Source organism: Telmatherina bonti (genome assembly GCF_933228915.1).
Source record: "Telmatherina bonti genome assembly, chromosome: 11".
Lineage (NCBI taxonomy): Eukaryota > Metazoa > Chordata > Actinopteri > Atheriniformes > Telmatherinidae > Telmatherina > Telmatherina bonti.
In genome coordinates this window covers 29,002,523-29,021,449 of record NC_136629.1, presented here as the reverse complement: position 1 = coordinate 29,021,449, position 18,927 = coordinate 29,002,523, and the positions used below count along the sequence as shown (strand labels likewise).

The following is an 18,927-nucleotide window of genomic DNA, read 5'->3' as shown; positions in this document are numbered from 1 at the left end:
GAAGCTGAAATAAAATTGTGTTATTTGTTGCAGAGTAAGCTTTGTTCAGTTGTATTTCAGCTGATCGAGTGAAGGGAAGTTCCTCATTCTTAGACGTTCAACTTCTCTCTGAAGGACATCTAAGTCCTCCGACTGTCCTCTAGCAAGGTCCTCCAAGTTTCTTCTTTGAACAACCACCTGGTAGTGCTTTAGTGTTGTAGACGCCTCGTTTTCTTCTGTATCTAAACACCAAAACAGCAGGTTTATTAGCCTGAACAGGTGAATAAAAGCTCCATTTGCAGAGTGAATATTTAGAGGTGAAGTGCCACTACCTGCTGCTTCACAGATGTGTCTCAGCTCAGACACAGTCACCTGCACATCAGGAAGCTCCTGTTCTAAAACGGTGTTTTGCTTAGCTTTTACAGCTGCCTGCTTATTGATCTTCTTAATCTTTTTCTTGCGTTGCTGTATGCTCCTTTGATGAGTCTGAAAATGAACATATGTGAATTTATCTGAACGTTTAATGTTTGAAATTGACGGAAATGCAAGTCACAGAACTGACGGATGAAATCATCAGATTTTTCTGTTACCATTTTCATCAAAGCTAAAGTCTTCTCCAAATCTGTGACCTTCTTGGACATACACTTCCTTTGATCTGTCTTGCTGCGATGCTGGAATGAAGAGCATAGGGGGGCAGCTACATTATGTTTTGACAATAATCTGTTTGTGTTAAGCATCAGTTCTATTTATTTTTTATTATTATTAAGGATCACACAACAGATGTAGCAAAACCCTTCATCAAAATATCCTTAGGATAACTCCGGATGGACTTATTTATATTCAAAGCCCTTCTCTTGCATAGTGTTAGAGGCTTAAACAATGTCAGGAAGCCCCACCAGAACAGGGTTAACTGAATCATCACTGGCATTACTGCCTGGAAAGTCAGTTTCTTAGCTTTAGTAAACACACGATTACAGATTACTTACATTTTTTCAAAGAAATCTCATCTTTATATTTGAAATATTTTTCATTTAATTGTATATATTATAGTTAAATATTCGTAAGTTAATGGACTGAATCCCCAAGCAAATTACTTTCCTGACAGCTGGTGTGATCTGTCAGATTAAACTGCTCTTCCCTGCCTTACATTCACAGCCAAACAAGGCAAAGATGTATTACTTTCCTGGCAGATTTAATGTACAAACATAAAAAAAGCATTGTTAAAATGTTTTATTGTAAAATTAACTTATATTTTCATCATGTTCCTGTTTTATGAAAACAAAGAAAAGATCGTTTTAACTAAATGCCTCAGGGTAAGAGAGGTTTACATGTTGAAAAGGAAAACAAAGGTGGGGTGGTTGCATGAAAAGGGTGGGTCTCATATGAAAGATTATGTATCTGGTAACAATTTTCAAAACTATAATATCTGCCCTGAAACCACACATAGAAATTTGGCTAGACTCATTTAAAGGATTAATATATCAATCCAAATGCAGTCATTTACAGCTGACGCACAAATTTCTGAGAGATTATCCTTAAATTGTCAGAAACATCCAGCCCAGTCAGTGATTATAAAGTGCAAAGGATACAAAATTCTATAAAAAATGCAAAAAGGCAGTTTTGTAAAATAATAAAAGTTAGCTTACAGTCAAATCCTGTTGCTCCTCTGATAGTCGTAACATTCTGATGTCCTTCGTTTTGTCATTGAGGTCTTCTATCTTGTTCTTCATCACCTTGTGCTCCCACTCCAACTGGATTATGTCCTTTCGGATCGCTTTGCGCTTCTCCATGATGGCTACCTTTTCTTCTGCAAGATTCTATCACACACCTGATTATTTGACAGATGTTGTAACTACTCTTTGAATTTATTTATTTTTAATATCATCTGTAGAAAAAGAAAACATTATTCTTAAATTTTAATCAAAGGAATAAAAAGCAGGTACTGGTAAAGACTGACCCTGATGATTCCTCTGAGGTTGTCCACTACGCTCTTGTGTTGAAGGATGAAGTCGGTCTGTGCTGTATCAGCTGTCAGGTCTGTGCTGGACACTTCGACCTGCCCTTGTTTGAGTCCGACCTGGACTATGGTGTTTATCAGATTATTGTTCCTCTTCTTGTGCAGACTATATTAGAAGAGAACACATTAACAAGAGATTGGCTCTCGATTATGACATCAGGTAGAACTGCTGCACATGTGTGTCAGATAGGGAAATAGAACTAAAACAAGTTTTTCTGTGCTTTAAACCCAATATTCTGAAATCACCAGTTACTGATAGCTACAATAATAATGATAATAATAATAATTGTAAAAATAAAAACAAGACCCTGAGACATTGTTTGGGTTTCCATTGGTTTAAAAATATTTCAGAAGTAATATTTAAATTTTGCTGTCAATTTCTGTCACTCTTCCAGCTCAGAGCAGAAATTTCCAACTTTATCATCTTTTATCTTGACTGAACTTTGAGCTGAAATAAAACTATAGTCACTGTACACTGCAAGATTAATCTTTTATTCTTGTGTTTTTTCTTAACTCTTTAACAGCCCTAATGCCAGAGTTGTAGAGTTAAATGAATAATACATGTTTCCAGGTATTTTTTGAGTTTTATATCCCAACAGGAAAATCTGACTTCCAAATAAAAATGATTGTTTACAATAAATAAAAATGATACATAATATTAATAGTATAAATAATAGTTTCCTTGTGTTTTGAGAAATGTTTTATGATTATCTGACATTTAAACCAATAATATTTGCTAAACTTACTTCCACAAAAGCAACCAGAATGATCACAGAACAAATGACATCAAAGGGTGAAACAACAACCAGAAGAACAGAGCAAAAGTAAAATGTAGGATTTATGGAATCAATATATGATGGAGCGATAACTATCTGCGATATACCTGAAGTTTCAACTGATCACCTCGCTGTGTTTAAATAAGCTGAGTCAGACTGATGTATCACTTGCAAGTTTGTGCCCAGATATGGGAATAATAAAGATGTGAGGATAAAATTATCAAACAGCATGGCTGTATGAACTTGATTGTTGTGTGTTAGTGTGTGCGCTCAAATAGTTTTCCATCTTGTGTTTTGTCATATGGTAATGATTTGCTTCAAGGGTCATTAAATATATCCTGTAACAAAAGAGACAACCCTAAAAAAAAAAGCCAATGTGAGTATAAAAATGTGAACTTCTGGTGGAAAAAGGAGCTGTTCTGTATTTCTGTGGTATTTGACCGAAGCATGACAGACATTTTATTAAGACCTTTTGTCAATTTGAGAAAAAGTCCATAATAGGACATGCAAGAATAAATAGTGATTAACGTACCAGACTATTTCTATAAAAATGTAAAATTAACAGCATCAGAGTCTTACTGTTCAAGTGCTTCAGAGAGGTTTTTAACTTCCTGCTGGGCAGCATGATCTTCATCTAGCCTCCTCCGCAAAAACTCTTGCACCTCAGCAAGGGCGGAAGCTTTTACATGTACCTAAATAGGAAATATACAACAATAACTGGACAGCTACTTATGCAAACAAAGAAGAATTTTTATACAAATATATGACAAAGTTTCCCTAATCTGTTGAGAAATACACTCAGACTGTAAGTAAATTCAACTAGTCTATCTGATCTGAAGGAACGAAAGAAATATCTATACTGTGATCTTTAACCTCTTAAAGTATTACCTTTTGTTCACTCTGTACTTTTGCTCGCCGCATAAGGCAAAATCTCTGCCAGATGGTTAAGTTCAGACCCTCTGGCATGTTCTTTGGAGCATCCAGCTCGTCCATAGCCTTGAGCAATTGGCTGGATGCATCAGGACACAGACTACTGCTTGGGACAGAGGTGTTGTTGGTTTGGAACCTCATCTTTTGAACCCTGAAGAACAGAAAACTTTCTTGAGAACTTGCTATATAATAACAATAAAAAAAATAATGAATAAGAAGACAGCTACAAAGAATTACTAACCTGGGCCTATTTTTAAACAATTTATTGAGGACATCAACAACTTGGCTTGGCACGTCAAAAAACTCTTTCCTGAAATCACTGTCGAACTCCTTCAGGGAGAGATGGATGACATCAAATTATTTGCATCAGCACAGTCATACTTTTAGTACTTTTACCAACATACTTACTTTGTCCTCAGCTACAATTCTGCCATATTCCTCTCGGAAATTTTCTACCTGGTCTGTGCATTTCTTCACCTCTTCCTCAGTTTTAGCCTGTCAGATAAATTCATGTTAATCACATGACAGAATGGAAATAAGAACTGCCAGTCTCAAAACCAAATATTTGTGCTGTGCATAGTTGTTCTGTTAAAACATGCCTGAGCAATGGGTTATGTTAGAATTTACACACACACTGCCAGCATTTCTTCCAAATTCTGAGATTGGCAGCCGAAAACTCCTACAGTATCCCTCTACACAAGTTTTCTCACCTTGTACATCAACATCATTTCTAGTTTGATCTTAAGCTCCCGCTCTTGGCTTTTCATCTCCTCTTCTAAGACCACGGAATCAACAAGATAAGTAATCTTAAGCTCTTCCTGTGAAAAACATCAAAAAGATAAAATAATATGTTCAAGAAACGTCCTTCAGACTGTGTATATGTGTGTATGTGTACCTGTGTGATTGATTACCTGGTATACGGCAATTGTGCATTTCACTTTCTTTTCCAACAGCAAAGTCAATGTTTCGTCAAACTTCTCAGTTGCATCTTTGCTGCATTCCTGAAGTTTTTTTATTTCGATTTCCAATGACTGCAGTTACAGAGTTCATTGATTATTTATACAGACAACTAAACAGGACTCAGTAGTAACAGTAAGTGAGTCCTCTGTAATACCAATTTGTATTGCTCCTTCTCCTCGTTGAGATCTTTGACTTTCTTTTCGTACTCTTTGTACACTTTTTTCTCCTCCTCATTCCAGTGAGTGCTAGGCTTGGTCAACACAAACTCAGGCGGAGATATTTCCTGTGGAGTCAGTTCAATAGAAAATATGTGCTCATTATGCTGATTACACCAATTCAACTGACACTATTCATTCAAGAATTCAAGTAAAAAAACAGGACATTGACAATGTTTGCCTAAAAAAAAAGACTTTAGTAGAAGAAGGAAAAGAAAAAACACATTACACATCGTAAGAAACATTCAGCTTCCTCTGCCAATAATTTCATCATACATCCTAAAATGAACAATTAATCAAAATCCAAAATTAATATTTACATCAGAGTTAAAAAATAATTTTTCTATTTTAAACTTCTTCTCAATAAGATATGCAAAAATATTGTGATGTTCAGTATAGTCTAATGAAATTATTCAATCTTCTGGCTTGAGATAAAGGAACAAAACTATTTTCTGTTATCTTCAGCTTGTTTTTACACTGAAAACAGCGCTATCTGCATTTATAGAGTTAAAATATAAAAATATGCTCCTCAAATAGTCTCTAAACTGATTGGTCAAACTTGTGAAAAGAAATATTCCAAAGAGAGAAAAATCAACTTGTTATTCTGATAAAATCGTATTTTATCTCATTTGATTGATTTTCACCAGTTTCAAGATGTCGACTTTTTTCACTTCAAGCTCTTTATCCATCATTTCATAAAGAGCCCGATCTCTGCTATCATCCTGCAGCAGAAAGACAAACACCCATCAGTATGACACTTCGCATGTATTTCTACTCATGATTCAATATGTTGAACAGCAAAGATGTTCATACATTTTATTAATGTTTTTTGGCATTTATTTATGTCATTTTTATATTGCATGTACTTTTTAAAAAATGCAAAAAGTGACAAAAATAAATTCTAAAAACATTTTTAAGATGCCATACTTGAGCAGCAAGATGACCCCGCTCTGCAAACTTCCTCCTCTCCTCCTCTTGCTGCGCTGGGGTGAGACGCTTCTCTGCTTTAATCTTTAGTGGAACAAAGGCAGTATCTCGGGATGATAATCATATACTTCCTCACATTTCAGTACAAAAACAAACAAACCACAAAGTAGCTCAGAATTCACACAAGTTTTGGTTGTTGAACTTCATGTGAACTGTCTACTTATTGGATGTTTCAGGAGGACAGAGACCTCAGAGTCATCCACGGTAAGCAACCTCTCTGGGCACTCGCTGTCAGTCAGGCTGGGCTCCCACAGGTCCTGGTTTATGTCCAGCTCCAGCATCATCTCCTTGATTTGTTTGTTCCTGTCCTTCACACATTTGAGCTCTCGTATCTTACGTCTGTGCAGGGCTTCAAACTCGTTGTTGAAAACTGTCTTTATGCGATAAATTGTATCCTGCGTTTGGAAATGAATTAAAGAAAAATATTTATTGTTACCAAGGATAAAAAAAAATCACAAATTTAAACACAAGCCTGAATTTTTCCTTTTTTGCAACTTTTTTTTGTCCTACTTTACGGGTGTATTTCTGTCTATACCTCAAGAAAACAACTGAACCTAAAGGCAGGATCAGGATAAATTGTATCCTGCATTTGGAAATGAATTAAAGAAAAATATTTATTGTTACCAAGGATAAAAAAAAAAATCACAAATTTAAACACAAGCCTGAATTTTTCCTTTTTTGCAACTTTTTTTTTGTCTTACTTTAAGGGTGTATTTCTGTCTATACCTTAAGAAAACACAACTGAACCTAAAGGCATGATCATCATACTTTAATGGAAATTTGACAAGTTCCTACCTGTAGCAGAATTATCTGGTTGATCCTCTGTTCTGTAGTTTGCAGGCTGAACTGATTGTAGACATATGGATTTGAACATCCCAATTGAGCTGAAAAGCTTCCTGTCAGTGTAGCACTTTCTGCCTCACGGCCTTCTTCCTTCTGCTCTTCTTCTTTTGCGCTGCTTAGCTGCTTGTTAAAAGTGACGGGGAATAAGAGTATTGAATTAAATATGTGGCTTGAGTCTTAGGCCAGAAGCTGATAAACTTTATCTGAAGAAATATTCCTGTGAAGACAAAAACTGCAGCAACGTACTTTTGGCCACACAGCTATAAATCATGAAAGGTTTCAACACAACTGGACTGGCGTGTGTTCAAGCAGTAAAAGTCCAGATGAAGGACTGTGATTCAAAACATCAAATTATTTTTGCAGTAAACTTGTTTTGACTTGAATGGTTTTTACCATAAAATGTACTTCCAGAGAGTGAGTAAAAGATCTGTTGTTGCATTGCCACAACCCTCAGAAATGTTGCTGCTTTTCTGTTTCTCGTTCACAACAGTAAACATGGAGTTTAATTAATTCTAACTCATCACATGTGCGTTGCTTTGCTGTGTCAGAATCTAAGTCGCTAGTGTTGCTTACGGTGCAGGCAGCCTTTTCAATCCTCCTTATATTCTGAACCCTCTGCAGGACTTCACAGTGTTTCTCTGCTCGCTCTTTCAGAGGAAAGTTCTGCACCACCAGTTCAGAGTGAAAGGCCTGGGAGTGACAGTCACATGTGATTTAGAGCAATCAAACAGACCAAAAAAAAAAAAAAAATAGGTAAATTTTATTCACAGGGTGCTTTTAACCCCTTCTTACCTTGATAGCTCTCCCTTTGACCATCAGAGAGTCCCAGCATTCTTTCTTCAGGACATCACGGAAGTAACATTTCTCCACAATGTCCTGTTCGATTTCTGCTCTCACCTGTACAGTGCCAGGACATTAAAGATTGCTCTGAGGCACAAGTTTAAATTACATAACAAAAATTGCATTCATGTCTGTGCAGTACCCTCGCAACTTCCTGCTCCACCATGTCCTCAAATCTCCTTTGCTCCTCCACATCCAAGTTGAACTGCTCTTCTGAGAGGTTTTCATTTTCACGAAGCATTTTCTGGATCTGTCAGTAACAAAAACAAAAAGGCTGTCTCCTGTGTGACTCACAAGGCAACTTTTTAAATTAAAATTAATCAAAAGCAAGTCAAATATACACGAGACAGGCTTTTATCCCTGTATGCAAGTTTGTTGATGTTTATTCCAGTAAGTGAGTGTGATTAATGAAATAAACGGCTGTGTATAAGCATGGGTAATCTTTCTAAATTGAATAACATTTACAGATCCAGTATTTCTTCTTTAGCGTATCATTGATTGTTGCCAGCTTTATGTTTGTCTGTTGTTATAAAATTTTCCTGTGTACAAATGTATGAGAATCTACATACACTACACAAATACAACACAAATGTCATAAAACTCACAGTGTTCCGTAACTCTCGAATGGTTTCCTTCAGGTTTTTCTTTGCCTCAAAATATTTCTTATTGTCTTCCTGTACAACCTGTTAACAATATACAGACTGAGATATTGTTAAGTTCACAGGAATTACAGCAACTTTTCAAACATCACAAAGTAAAATCAAACATTAATTGTAATCAGACAGTTGTTATAATTAATTTAACATTTTAAAGCAGGATGGAAAATACTCTTATCACAAATGTGACTGTCAATGAGGTATAAATGGATGATCTGCTTTTTTTTTTATTTAACCTTTATTTTAACTCATTAGTCACTAAGGCTTCCCTCATTTACAGGAACGACGAGTTTACAACACATCTTGAACAATAAAAAAATTAAATAAAAACAAAAATACAAAACAAAACAAAATCAGATGACTTTACATAGATAAATATAATTAAAAGTTTGAAATCAATGACATGGTAGTATAAAACTAAAAAATAATCAACTAATCAAGAGGTTTTGTCTGCTGATGGTACTGATATGTTTTTAGAAATAGTTATCTGTTTCACACCACTATAGAGCTAATTAAAATGCTTGTTTTTCTCGCCCTATAAATAATCTTGCAGTTACACAACGTATCGGCATGCCAAAAACAACGCAGCTGTTTCCTGAGACAGATCACATAGAGGGAAAGGCATTTTTATTATTCTCAATCTACAGGCGTGGGTGATAAATATACAGTTCATAATACCTGCATTTCATACCACCTTCACAGATATTACTGCTTCTTACTGACCGCTTCATGCCTGCTTTCCAGCCATGTTGGGTGTGCATGTGGAGCCCACAGCAGGCTGCTGTAACTTTCATCCTGCTCTGTCACATCTACAGATATTCCACCACTGGCCTATAGAATAAAAAAGAACATGGAAAATCAAGAAAAAAACTATTAAGTATATTTGGTTTTACCTATTTTTAAGTTGGGAAAGAAAACAAAAGAAAAAGCTTTAAAGGTTGAGAAGCTGCTGTTGCACACAGAGGAACAAGTCTTGATTCAGCTTTGAAGGCTAAAGACGTTTTAATTGTGTGGTTAAACAAACATTTTCTCTATTACAGATGCAGAGAGGGGAAAAATAATTTCCAAATAACTAGGCCACTGGAAATGCATTCCAACCTTCATTAATAATGTGCAATAGTTTTAGATAAGTGATCTGAATGAAATAAGAGCATGTTATGTAGCTGGAATGTACTTAGATGGTTAATATCAACAGGAAACAGCACAGTTTAAGTGTTTCAATGTATTATTTTATTATTTAACATAAAACAATAAATTATTATATATTATATTGTTTACCTCATTTTCACCACTTTTTTCACTTTCACCAGTAGAATCTTGTCCCCATGCAGGCAAATCCGTAAGGATGGAATTTTCTGTGGTAAAAATGTTCTTCAAAAGAGTCACGGACTGACTACACTTGGTGGCTTTATGTATTTTTCCAGTATCCACACCTTCAATTCTGTAAAGAGCCATGGAGGACAGATATGCACAATTAAAATGCATCAATACTCTTTCAGTAGTTATCCTGTTTTGGTTTTTATGTTTACAATACATCAGTCAGTTTTGCTACATTTTCTTTTCTTACTCTTTGAGAAACTCACACACAGCTCCCAGTTCCTTTGATGAAAGCTTTGAGATTTAATTTTATCCTACTTAAACAGGAGTTAGAGTTCAGATTTTCGGACTACTTTTAATTGCAGACTGTGGCATGGCAGTGCATATTGAGCAATAAGTTACAGTGCAGTGTTTAGTGATAATTACACAGTATTTCCCATTTCCTAACATGTCCTAGGCATGTTTTTGTTGTATTTGCATTACAGTAGATTTCTGTGAAACAGCATAATTCAGGCTTTAGTTAATCAGAGTCCTTTCACGGGATTTGTTGCAACAAAAAGCATTTAGTGCATCACCAAACCTTTACATTCTAATATGTTTAGTCAATATCTTAGTGAACCAACAATAATTAATTAAATCTGAGATTAAAACCATACATGTAATGGTAAAAAAAAAACCAAAAAAAAAACCAATGGTGTTAAAGTTTTTAGACCTGAAAACAGACGTGTGTGAGTGAGCAGAGTAGACAGATCTGGAATGTGAGTGGGCTGTTTTTCAGAGGGGAGATGTAAATTTTATCAGATCTTTGTTTTCTTGCAGATTATAGGCATGGTTTCGTTGGAACCTCAGAGCGCCGTACACTGGACAATACTCTGAGGTTCTGATTCTGTAGTTGTTGTCATTATATGTTATCCTCCACTGCTAGTGGAAAGAAAGGATAAATGCTGCTAACCATAAACTGGATCAAACCAGTACTACACCCTACTGAAAGCAACAGTTCCCTCTGCTGTTCATAGCTGTGTATTATGTAAGCATGACAGAGTGCTTTACCTGACATTAGTGCACACCAGAGAGCCATCTTTAAAGCCAGCAGTGAGAATTGTGTGACCATCTGTGGAAAAGGACACACTCCGAACTCCACCAAGGCGGCATGAATGACACTGCAGCTCAATATACTCCTCCTGCAGGTGTAGCAACAACATCTTAATATAGAACACAGAAAATAAAACAAAAAAAAACAACTAAATATAACAATAAGGTGAGTCTTTACCATGGCAGAACTTTGTCTAATGCGCAGTAAGCCATCTCGGCCCACAGACGCCAACCACAGACCGTTAGGAGACAGAAGAAGAGACGTGGGGCCCATTGGGTGACCCTTCACTTCCTGTTTTGGTTTTAGCTCGACCACCTGTTGACTGGAGAGGCCATCTGTATCCTGACGGGAGTCAAGCGCATATGTGTTGAAAATGAAAACTTAACTGTGAAGTTATGGAAAGAAAAGAAAAGATTACAACAACATTTTAGCTGGACAACCTCAGGCAAATGAAATTGCTGAAGGGTTTTCTTTCTGTGGCAATAAGCAAAGACTTCACTGACTCCCAGTACACAGGATGTGAGTGGATGAGGTACTGTGTATCTGAACACTTTGAGGATGTGAGCTGAGAGACAACCATGACGGTCAACACTATCTGGATCTGTAGGATAAGAGAGATACACCATGACATGATTTAAAACACAGAATCTTCTGCTGGGTCATCTTTTGGGAGAGTAACTGTAATGAATCTTATTGTTGCATCAAGGTAGAACATATAATTGATCACCTAATGCATTGACACTGGAAATTTTTAACCAGTTTATGCTCTGTAAAGTGTTCTGTTAACAATCTTAAACCACACTTAAATCATATTTTACTATTGTATAACCATGTGGTACAACTAATGCCAGTGGTCACACCCTGGCCTTGTGTGTTTACCCTTGCCTCTACAGACCTCTTTGTGTCATGGTTGCTCAGCAGTTTTCCATACTCCTGTTTAAACAAGGGACATGTGTCTAAACTGCCAAGTCATGGTTCTGGTTTTAACTATATTTTAGATTAAAAATGTCCTGCCCTAACAGTGGGTTTGAGTCAGAGCCTTTGGCTGGTTGTGCTTCAAGGAACAAAAACTAACTACTAAGGTATCTTTCTATAGTGACAAGTTTAACCTTAAAAATATGATTCGAAAAACTAGCTTACAAACTTTATTTAAATATGATTAGTCATGCAATCAATCATCTTTAAAACCTCTCCTCACTCTCAGAAAATGACTCAGTGCCTTTTATCTTTGAATAAATGTATAGTCATTCCTCTTGAGTAAGATTAGACCTCCCATATCTGTTTAAATCTGCTAACTCATGCTCCATGATGTTATGATTTATGTGTCAGATATGAGACTTTTATCTTGTTCCTTGGACATATTCTGCCAAAGACTGCCAAGACATGCCTAAACATTTTCTAATGTTACATTGCCTTTTATATAAACCAGTGTAGTTCTAAATAATACCCAGCTCATTTCAAAACTCCCTTTAAAAATCTGGAGAATAAGTCATTTATTTACCTGCAAGGTTTCTGACAGACAGGGAAAGGACTGTAATCAGGTCACCCTCTTCATTATTGTACCCCTGTTCAGTGCACAGAGCAAGGATTTTCACTTCCTCAACATCCCTGAGGTACTGAGTGCAAAGTGACAATATATGTTCTGGAATAACTGGAGAAGAAAAAACATATGACAGGACACCCCTATAATTCCTCTTATCAGCTCTAAAATTGTGATTAGAAAGATTGATTTAATGATCAATGACATTTGAACTTTTTTGAAAAGATAAAAATAAATTTACCTGTGTATCCTATGACTGAAAACCGCATTGATGGCTTTGCATGAAGGACATAGATATGTGAATTTGAGCCACTGGTGAGAAGGTAGTGCCCTGATTGATCAAAACTATAAAATGACATGTTCATTTACTTTTCTGACCTGAAAAGCAATAACATTTTCTTTCTGTACTCCTTATTCATAAATATATAAAATATTGTGTCACAGGTAAAGTGTTAAACTGAAACTTCATGACTTTGGGTTGATGAAGGATACTTACACAAGTTGATCCACAGCAGTGTGGTACAGTTGAATCTGGTGTACCAGGCGAGGCTGCTCCTCGTTCAGATCAATGAAAAAGACTATTCCAGAAGCTGTTCCAACAGCTGCATAAAGTGCAATGGGACAGCAAGCCAGACTTGTTACCTAAAGACACACATATTTAATTACTTTACACATTTTAAGTTCACTTCTGCCCTTATTCATACACATTTTTAATTTGCTTGATATCCTTTTCAAACATTTAGATTATTTATTCTACATGTTTTAAATTTGACCTCAGTTTGAAGCGACAGAGACTTCAAGCAGATGCCATCTGAAGACCAAAGCTGCAGTTCTCCAGAGTCCCGCAATGACTGCAACCAGTAGAAACAGAAATATCACCACCAAACAATCGAAATTACCCAAACCTTTTTGAAAAAATTCTATTTCCCAAGAAAAAATAAACTTTACCACACAAACGTTCTTGTCAGATTGAAAGAAGGCAGCTGTCAAAAAGTTACCGCTGGAAACATCCAGGACTGTCACTATCTTGTCAGAATGGGTTGGATTCAACGTATAGATCTGGCCCTGAGGATCGAGAGAGATTATTTTATAGAATATGATGTATACACAAAATTACATTTTAATACTCACTGTATTGGAAGGTAGAAGTAATGTTTCATTGTCAGGGGAGAGCATCCCATTTGTTACAGGCCTTTCTAATTGCCATGACTGCGTGATATTTGTCTGAGTACCTCTGATTTGCAGACGGTACACCACACTCTCCTGCAACACATTGAAGTTGCAACATGAAATTGAGGATCCCATATCTCTAATGTAGTCATACGGATGGTTGCGGGTTCATGGTCGTATACCTTTCCAACAGCAATCAGATCCTTTCCATGAAGGGTTAAAGCTTGAAAGTGGCTCTTTTTGAGTTCAGGAATGGCATCATCAACTAAGTAAAGTAAAAGTAAAGTAAAGCACAAACTACTGTCTTTTTTCATTGGTAAATAAAACTGAACAATGCATTCATGGTAGAATAGCAGTGTTCCATGTGACTTTATTGTATCTACTTCTTCCCACTGTTCTAGTTAACATGTCAGCTTACATGTGGGGTTGAAAAGGACAGAGACATGGAGGCTCTCTGGGTCAACGAGGAGCAGGAACCCCTCCTTACAACCCACATATAGCTCTGATGTGGCTGTCCAACATATGGCAGAAGGAGTTGCTGAGGCTCTGGAGGAGGAGACTGTTTTCTGTGAAAACACATGTGGGATTGGTAAACAGTTTACGTTTTGGCCTTAGTAATTAATTAAAGTGAATTTTAAAAAAAACTGTAATTAAACATATTAAAATATATCAAACATAATAAGACATACGCAAACATTGTCAAAAGATGTTATATTTTATAGACAGATAACAGTGACACAATACCACAATGCCCAGAGGCTTATCTTCCTTGAGTCCTGAGGTGGCTATTGGTGGCACTTCTGACATAAAATAGGACCGTTTGTTTCTAAAATTGTCAGAAAAAGATGCCAATTTCTTATCGAAGGATCTGTCAGTCACTGGAAGTTCTATTTTTCTGGAAAACAATGCACAAAAAACACTTTAAACAAGATTTCATTACACTTAACACCTGTGGGTTCTACATATTCTTTCAATCACCATCAGATTTTTTAAAAAATGAACTCACTATTTATCAAATGTATTTAAAAGTTATTGAATTTAAAAGACAAATGTAGGTTATATTCTTAAATTGCCTCTTTGCTTGTGCACAATACAATGAAAATATGGCCATGTATTATCAAACATTTTGAGCAGTCTTTACCTTGGTTTCAGGACATGAACGTCACCACTGTTCTCAATATTCCAGACAGTGAGAGATGCTGTGCCCAAAGCACAAAGCTGGAGCCAATTCAAAGGGTTGAACGCCAGTGAAATGACATCCTCTCCGGCTTGTGGTTGTGTGCAAATTGGCTCAGCATTTTCCCAGTTCCTGTATCACAATGTCCATTACAGTGGTTATGCAGTATGAATTAATGCTGCATAATGTACATTGGTGTGCTGTTTTAAGTAACTTACCACACTGTGATGGTGTAGTCAGGAAGAGAAGCGCAACAGGCCAAATAAGGACCCACATTACTAAATGTTAAAGATGTATAGTCCAGTTGTGCCGCTCCTACAAATATAATGAATGTTAAATACATGTGACTTTTTTAAGTCAATATATTTTTGTAAATGAAAAGAAAAGCCAACCTTTTAATTCATTCTTTAACTGAAAGTCTGGGAAATTGTACACAAATATAGATGGGGAAAGTTTTTGCTCAGAGAAAGCAAAAATTCCTCTGTTGCCATTTGCTGTAAGTGCACCAATGCCCCTGTGAGGACTGTGAAACACACTCCGCAGTTTTGTCTCCAGGTTTAAGAAAGAGATATGACTTCCACAAGAGAAACATACTGTTTTGTTATCCACAAACTCGATGTTATTGTAGGTAAAACCTTGAATCCATCTGGTAAAAGGAAAAAATAGAAATATTAGCTACGTTTGACCAAGATACACAAGTAAATGCAAAAGGACAACATACCTGATCTCTAAATTTCCAATGGCATCCATTTTAAGGTTTAAATTATACTACATAGCAAATTCGGGCTTTGTTTCAAGAATACGACAGAACGCCAAACAACTGAGTCATTCGTAACCATAGTTACTGTAGAACTCTCGAGAAGCTGTTATTAAACGCTATTGGCCGCCACTTTATCTGACACGCCCATACCGGAAGAAGCGTTCAACTTTTATAAATTGAACGTTCCTGCTGGTTGCAGCATTGTTGAAGTTGGTTGTAGCACTGTTGAAGTTGGCTTCTTCTCAGTTTTTACCGCATCAAAGATTCAACAAAGGTGTAAACATGTCCACTGACAGGTGTTTCGCCAAAGGTAGGACTCAGATTAATACAAAACTATGTCATTGGTTGTTTCATCTTTGTCTTTCGTTTTTGCCAGCAAGTTGAATAATACTTTTACGATTTCCTAAATTAACTTTTTCTTTGTTTGAAACCATTGCATTAATTTAAGGTATGTGCGCATGAAAAATACCATGCGGCAGAATGTTTTATCTATTCATTTATTTCTTCCGTATTGACTTTGCAGATCACACGAAAGCATTGGGGTCATAAGTTTTGTCACGTGTCCTTTGCGTAACAGCCTAGAAAAAAGCATTAAAAAAAACAAACAAACTCCCTATTAAATATGATCAACGGATAACAGTAATGATTCATAATGTGTGTACTAAAATTATTTTTTACAATGGGAAAAAAAAGTACATTGTCATATTGAGCTTACCGCAAAATAAAAAAGTACTACACCATATTTCACAAGCTCCTCATGCATTGTATATATCAGTGTTAAATTAAATTAGTAAGCACTGATCATATGGCTTAGGTTGTAAAGTAAAATAAATATTAATACGATTTTTTAGTGATACTCAAGCAAAGATACTGTGAGGTAATCAATATTGGTCTATTTTGAGTCACCTATTAAGTGCACACATTAATGTACTGGGAACTGTATCTTTAAAACAAGTTGTAATGTAGCTGGGAACTGTATCTTTAAAACAAGTCAAAGTTTGAGCCTATGAAAAAAAAACCTTTAAATTCTTTTAAAAGTTGGAACTCAGTGTAACTTAAACTGAAAACACAGAAGTGTTTATGAAATTCTTTTAAGAAATTTCAACAGTAAAAGTCACATGTACATCCTCCATTGATACTTGTTTTATAATGAGCATGGCATGCCTCACAAGTATCTGGTTCTGGTGTATCTGATTCTTTGAAATGTTGCTAGATAAGGTTTGTAAGATTTATGGTTTTGATTTTTTTTTCTTTGAGTCCATAAAATAGGGGAAAAACATTTAAGCACCTCAGTATCTGAACAACATGTAAATGGTCATTTACATTAACTTTACACACATTTACCAAAGTTAAATTAGATAATTGTGTTCACCTAGTTGCATTTTATCATGGAGTGACACTGCAGATATTTATCTATGTATTAATTAACAGGATTATTTGTCTTTGTAGGAAGTGCTGCACCCGGTCCTGTCCCCAAAGACCACATCAGACTTTATAGCATGAGATTCTGCCCTTTTGCTCAGAGGACCAGATTAGTGCTGAATGCGAAAGGGATCAAGTAAAGATGCCTTTTGTTTGAATTAATATTGGCTATGCAGTCTCATAACTGGAAATACCTGGAATCCTAATCATACTAAAGGAAAAAAAATGCTGAACCTGCTTTTGTGTTTCAGACATGATACCATCAACATAAATCTGAAAGAAAAACCTGAGTGGTTCTTTGAGAAAAACCCTCTTGGGCTTGTCCCAGCTCTGGAGACACCTGCTGGAGAGGTGATATACGAGTCGCCCATTACTTGTGATTACTTGGATGAAGTGTACCCTGAGAAGAAACTGCTTCCAGCCTCCCCTTATGGTAAAGCACAACAGAAAATGATGCTGGAGCACTTTTCCAAGGTTTGTTACATTAAAACCTGGATGTTTTGTTAATTTAGATCTCTGTTGGTCAAATCTTCACTAAGTCCAAGAAATCAGATTGGCTCTGAGGTCCTTACACCAGCTGCCTTTCTGTCAGAGGATAAACTTGAAAGTTCTGCTGCTGGTCTATAAAGCTCTATTAGGACCGCAACATATCAGTGACATCTTAACCCTGTATGAACCTGTCAGACCCCTCAGGTCATCTGGATCCAGTATTTCATCAGTTTCCAGAGTCAGAACCAGACTATTGAGAAAATGTGTTTAGCTTCTATTCTCCACATGTCTGAAACAAACTCCCAGAAAGCCTCAGATCAGCTGAAACGCTCAGGATGGAAGACACTCATGTTCTCAGATGCATTTAATTTTTTTTTTTACTTAAGTGTCTAAATCTGCACTGATTGTTTCTAAGCTAAACTTTCTCATTTTTAGAGTGTATCTAATATTCTATTTCTTATTCTCTAATGTTTCTAAGTCTCTTTGAAGATCTTTGAATCACCCTCTCATTGAATTGTGCTCAATTAATAATCTTGCTTTGCCTGACTCTTTTTCAAAGGTGATACCATACTTTTACAAGATCCAAACAGGGAGAGGAAAAGGCGAGGATGTCTCAGGGCTGGAAGCTGAACTCAAAGAGAAGTTTGTCAAATTAAATGAGGTAGGTTGCAAAGTTTACTGCTCACTTGTTTTCTTTTAAACTGTCATCAAAGATGCACTGCGATATCTTGTAAAACCAAAACTGTCCCCAAGTATTTGTGTTAGCCCAAATAAGGATTTAAAAGTTTGTCAACGGGTTATGATAAGGCACACATATGTGACTCTGCCTGGTATGTTTAAATATGATTGTAATATTTATTTTTCAGGATCTGGTGAAAAAGAAGACAAAGTTCTTTGGTGGTGATTCCATCACAATGATTGACTACATGATGTGGCCATTTTTTGAGAGGCTTGAGATCTTGGAGCTGAAAAAGTGAGGGGCAAATCTTGAGGGTGTTTTAATGAGCCTAACAAGATCATCAAATTCTAAATGTGTCTGGGTACTGAAACCCTGACACATATTACAATTATTGCATTTTTATTCATTAGCAGTTTTCTTATTTTCTTTTTAATTTGAACAAAATATCAATTTCTTAACAATTTTTATGAAACTGTATTTTGATGAGCTGTGATGTGGTTTTCTTTAAAGCCCCCTGGAGGACACGCCTGAGCTGAAGAAGTGGACAGAGCGCATGCTGCAGGACCCGGCTGTAAAGTCCACCATAAACAGTGCAGACACCTACAAAGCCTTCTACAAGACCGTGGCTGCAGGGAAACCAGACTATGACTTTGGCTTGTAGAAAACGCCAACCAAAAACCTTCAACCGTCCATTTATATCCATGTTAAAAATTTGAAATGTCAAAAAGGGAGTGATGTTAAATATTCCCAATATTTTTTCTATCAATGATTTCTGTCAAAATGGGGTGCTGATGTCTAATTTAAAAAAAAAAATCTTACTTGCAATGACTGACCTGCGTCTTAATTTTTGGATTTTTTTTTCTTTTAGTGTAAAATATATAAGCAAAATAAGGTTGTCCAGTTTTATAAATTGGCTTTCTCCCAGGGATAGTGGCTAATGCAATGAAAATATGACAAAATGAAGGAGAAAAAAAGCTTGAGTTTGCAAAAATGACATAACAATGGACATTGTAATCAAACAGGGCTCATAAGAACCTGGGGACGCCGGCATCGTCGGCGATGCCAGGGACCATGTTG

The 18,927-nt window shown here is 36.2% G+C and overlaps 2 protein-coding genes across 2 annotated transcripts; one reads left to right on the top strand and one right to left on the bottom strand.

Moving 5' to 3' along the window:
* Positions 1 to 45: 45 nt before the first annotated feature.
* Positions 46 to 15,261, bottom strand: cfap43 (cilia and flagella associated protein 43; the record flags this gene model as incomplete). The annotated part of the gene is made up of 37 exons (XM_079248808.1): positions 15,222 to 15,261; positions 14,893 to 15,146; positions 14,719 to 14,815; positions 14,465 to 14,632; positions 14,068 to 14,218; positions 13,742 to 13,889; positions 13,506 to 13,588; positions 13,285 to 13,416; positions 13,102 to 13,218; positions 12,927 to 13,004; positions 12,650 to 12,795; positions 12,395 to 12,498; positions 12,115 to 12,264; positions 11,054 to 11,214; positions 10,791 to 10,955; positions 10,571 to 10,701; positions 9,482 to 9,644; positions 8,927 to 9,034; positions 8,153 to 8,230; positions 7,690 to 7,797; positions 7,500 to 7,604; positions 7,281 to 7,397; positions 6,660 to 6,827; positions 6,053 to 6,259; positions 5,805 to 5,888; positions 5,522 to 5,599; positions 4,817 to 4,945; positions 4,614 to 4,733; positions 4,413 to 4,520; positions 4,111 to 4,197; positions 3,661 to 4,032; positions 3,352 to 3,464; positions 1,937 to 2,102; positions 1,626 to 1,796; positions 570 to 650; positions 312 to 465; positions 46 to 221 (listed from the first exon to the last, which is right to left on the bottom strand). The coding sequence occupies exons 1-37, from the start codon at positions 15,248 to 15,250 to the stop codon at positions 46 to 48; spliced, it is 5,007 nt and encodes a 1,668-aa protein (XP_079104934.1). The 5' UTR covers positions 15,251 to 15,261.
* A 180-nt stretch (positions 15,262 to 15,441) lies between these two features.
* LOC306762247 (glutathione S-transferase omega-1-like) lies at positions 15,442 to 18,659 on the top strand. Its single transcript, XM_079248686.1, has 6 exons — positions 15,442 to 15,570; positions 16,710 to 16,818; positions 16,934 to 17,156; positions 17,731 to 17,832; positions 18,038 to 18,144; positions 18,361 to 18,659. The coding sequence occupies exons 1-6, from the start codon at positions 15,543 to 15,545 to the stop codon at positions 18,509 to 18,511; spliced, it is 720 nt and encodes a 239-aa protein (XP_079104812.1). The 5' UTR covers positions 15,442 to 15,542; the 3' UTR covers positions 18,512 to 18,659.
* Positions 18,660 to 18,927: the final 268 nt, after the last annotated feature.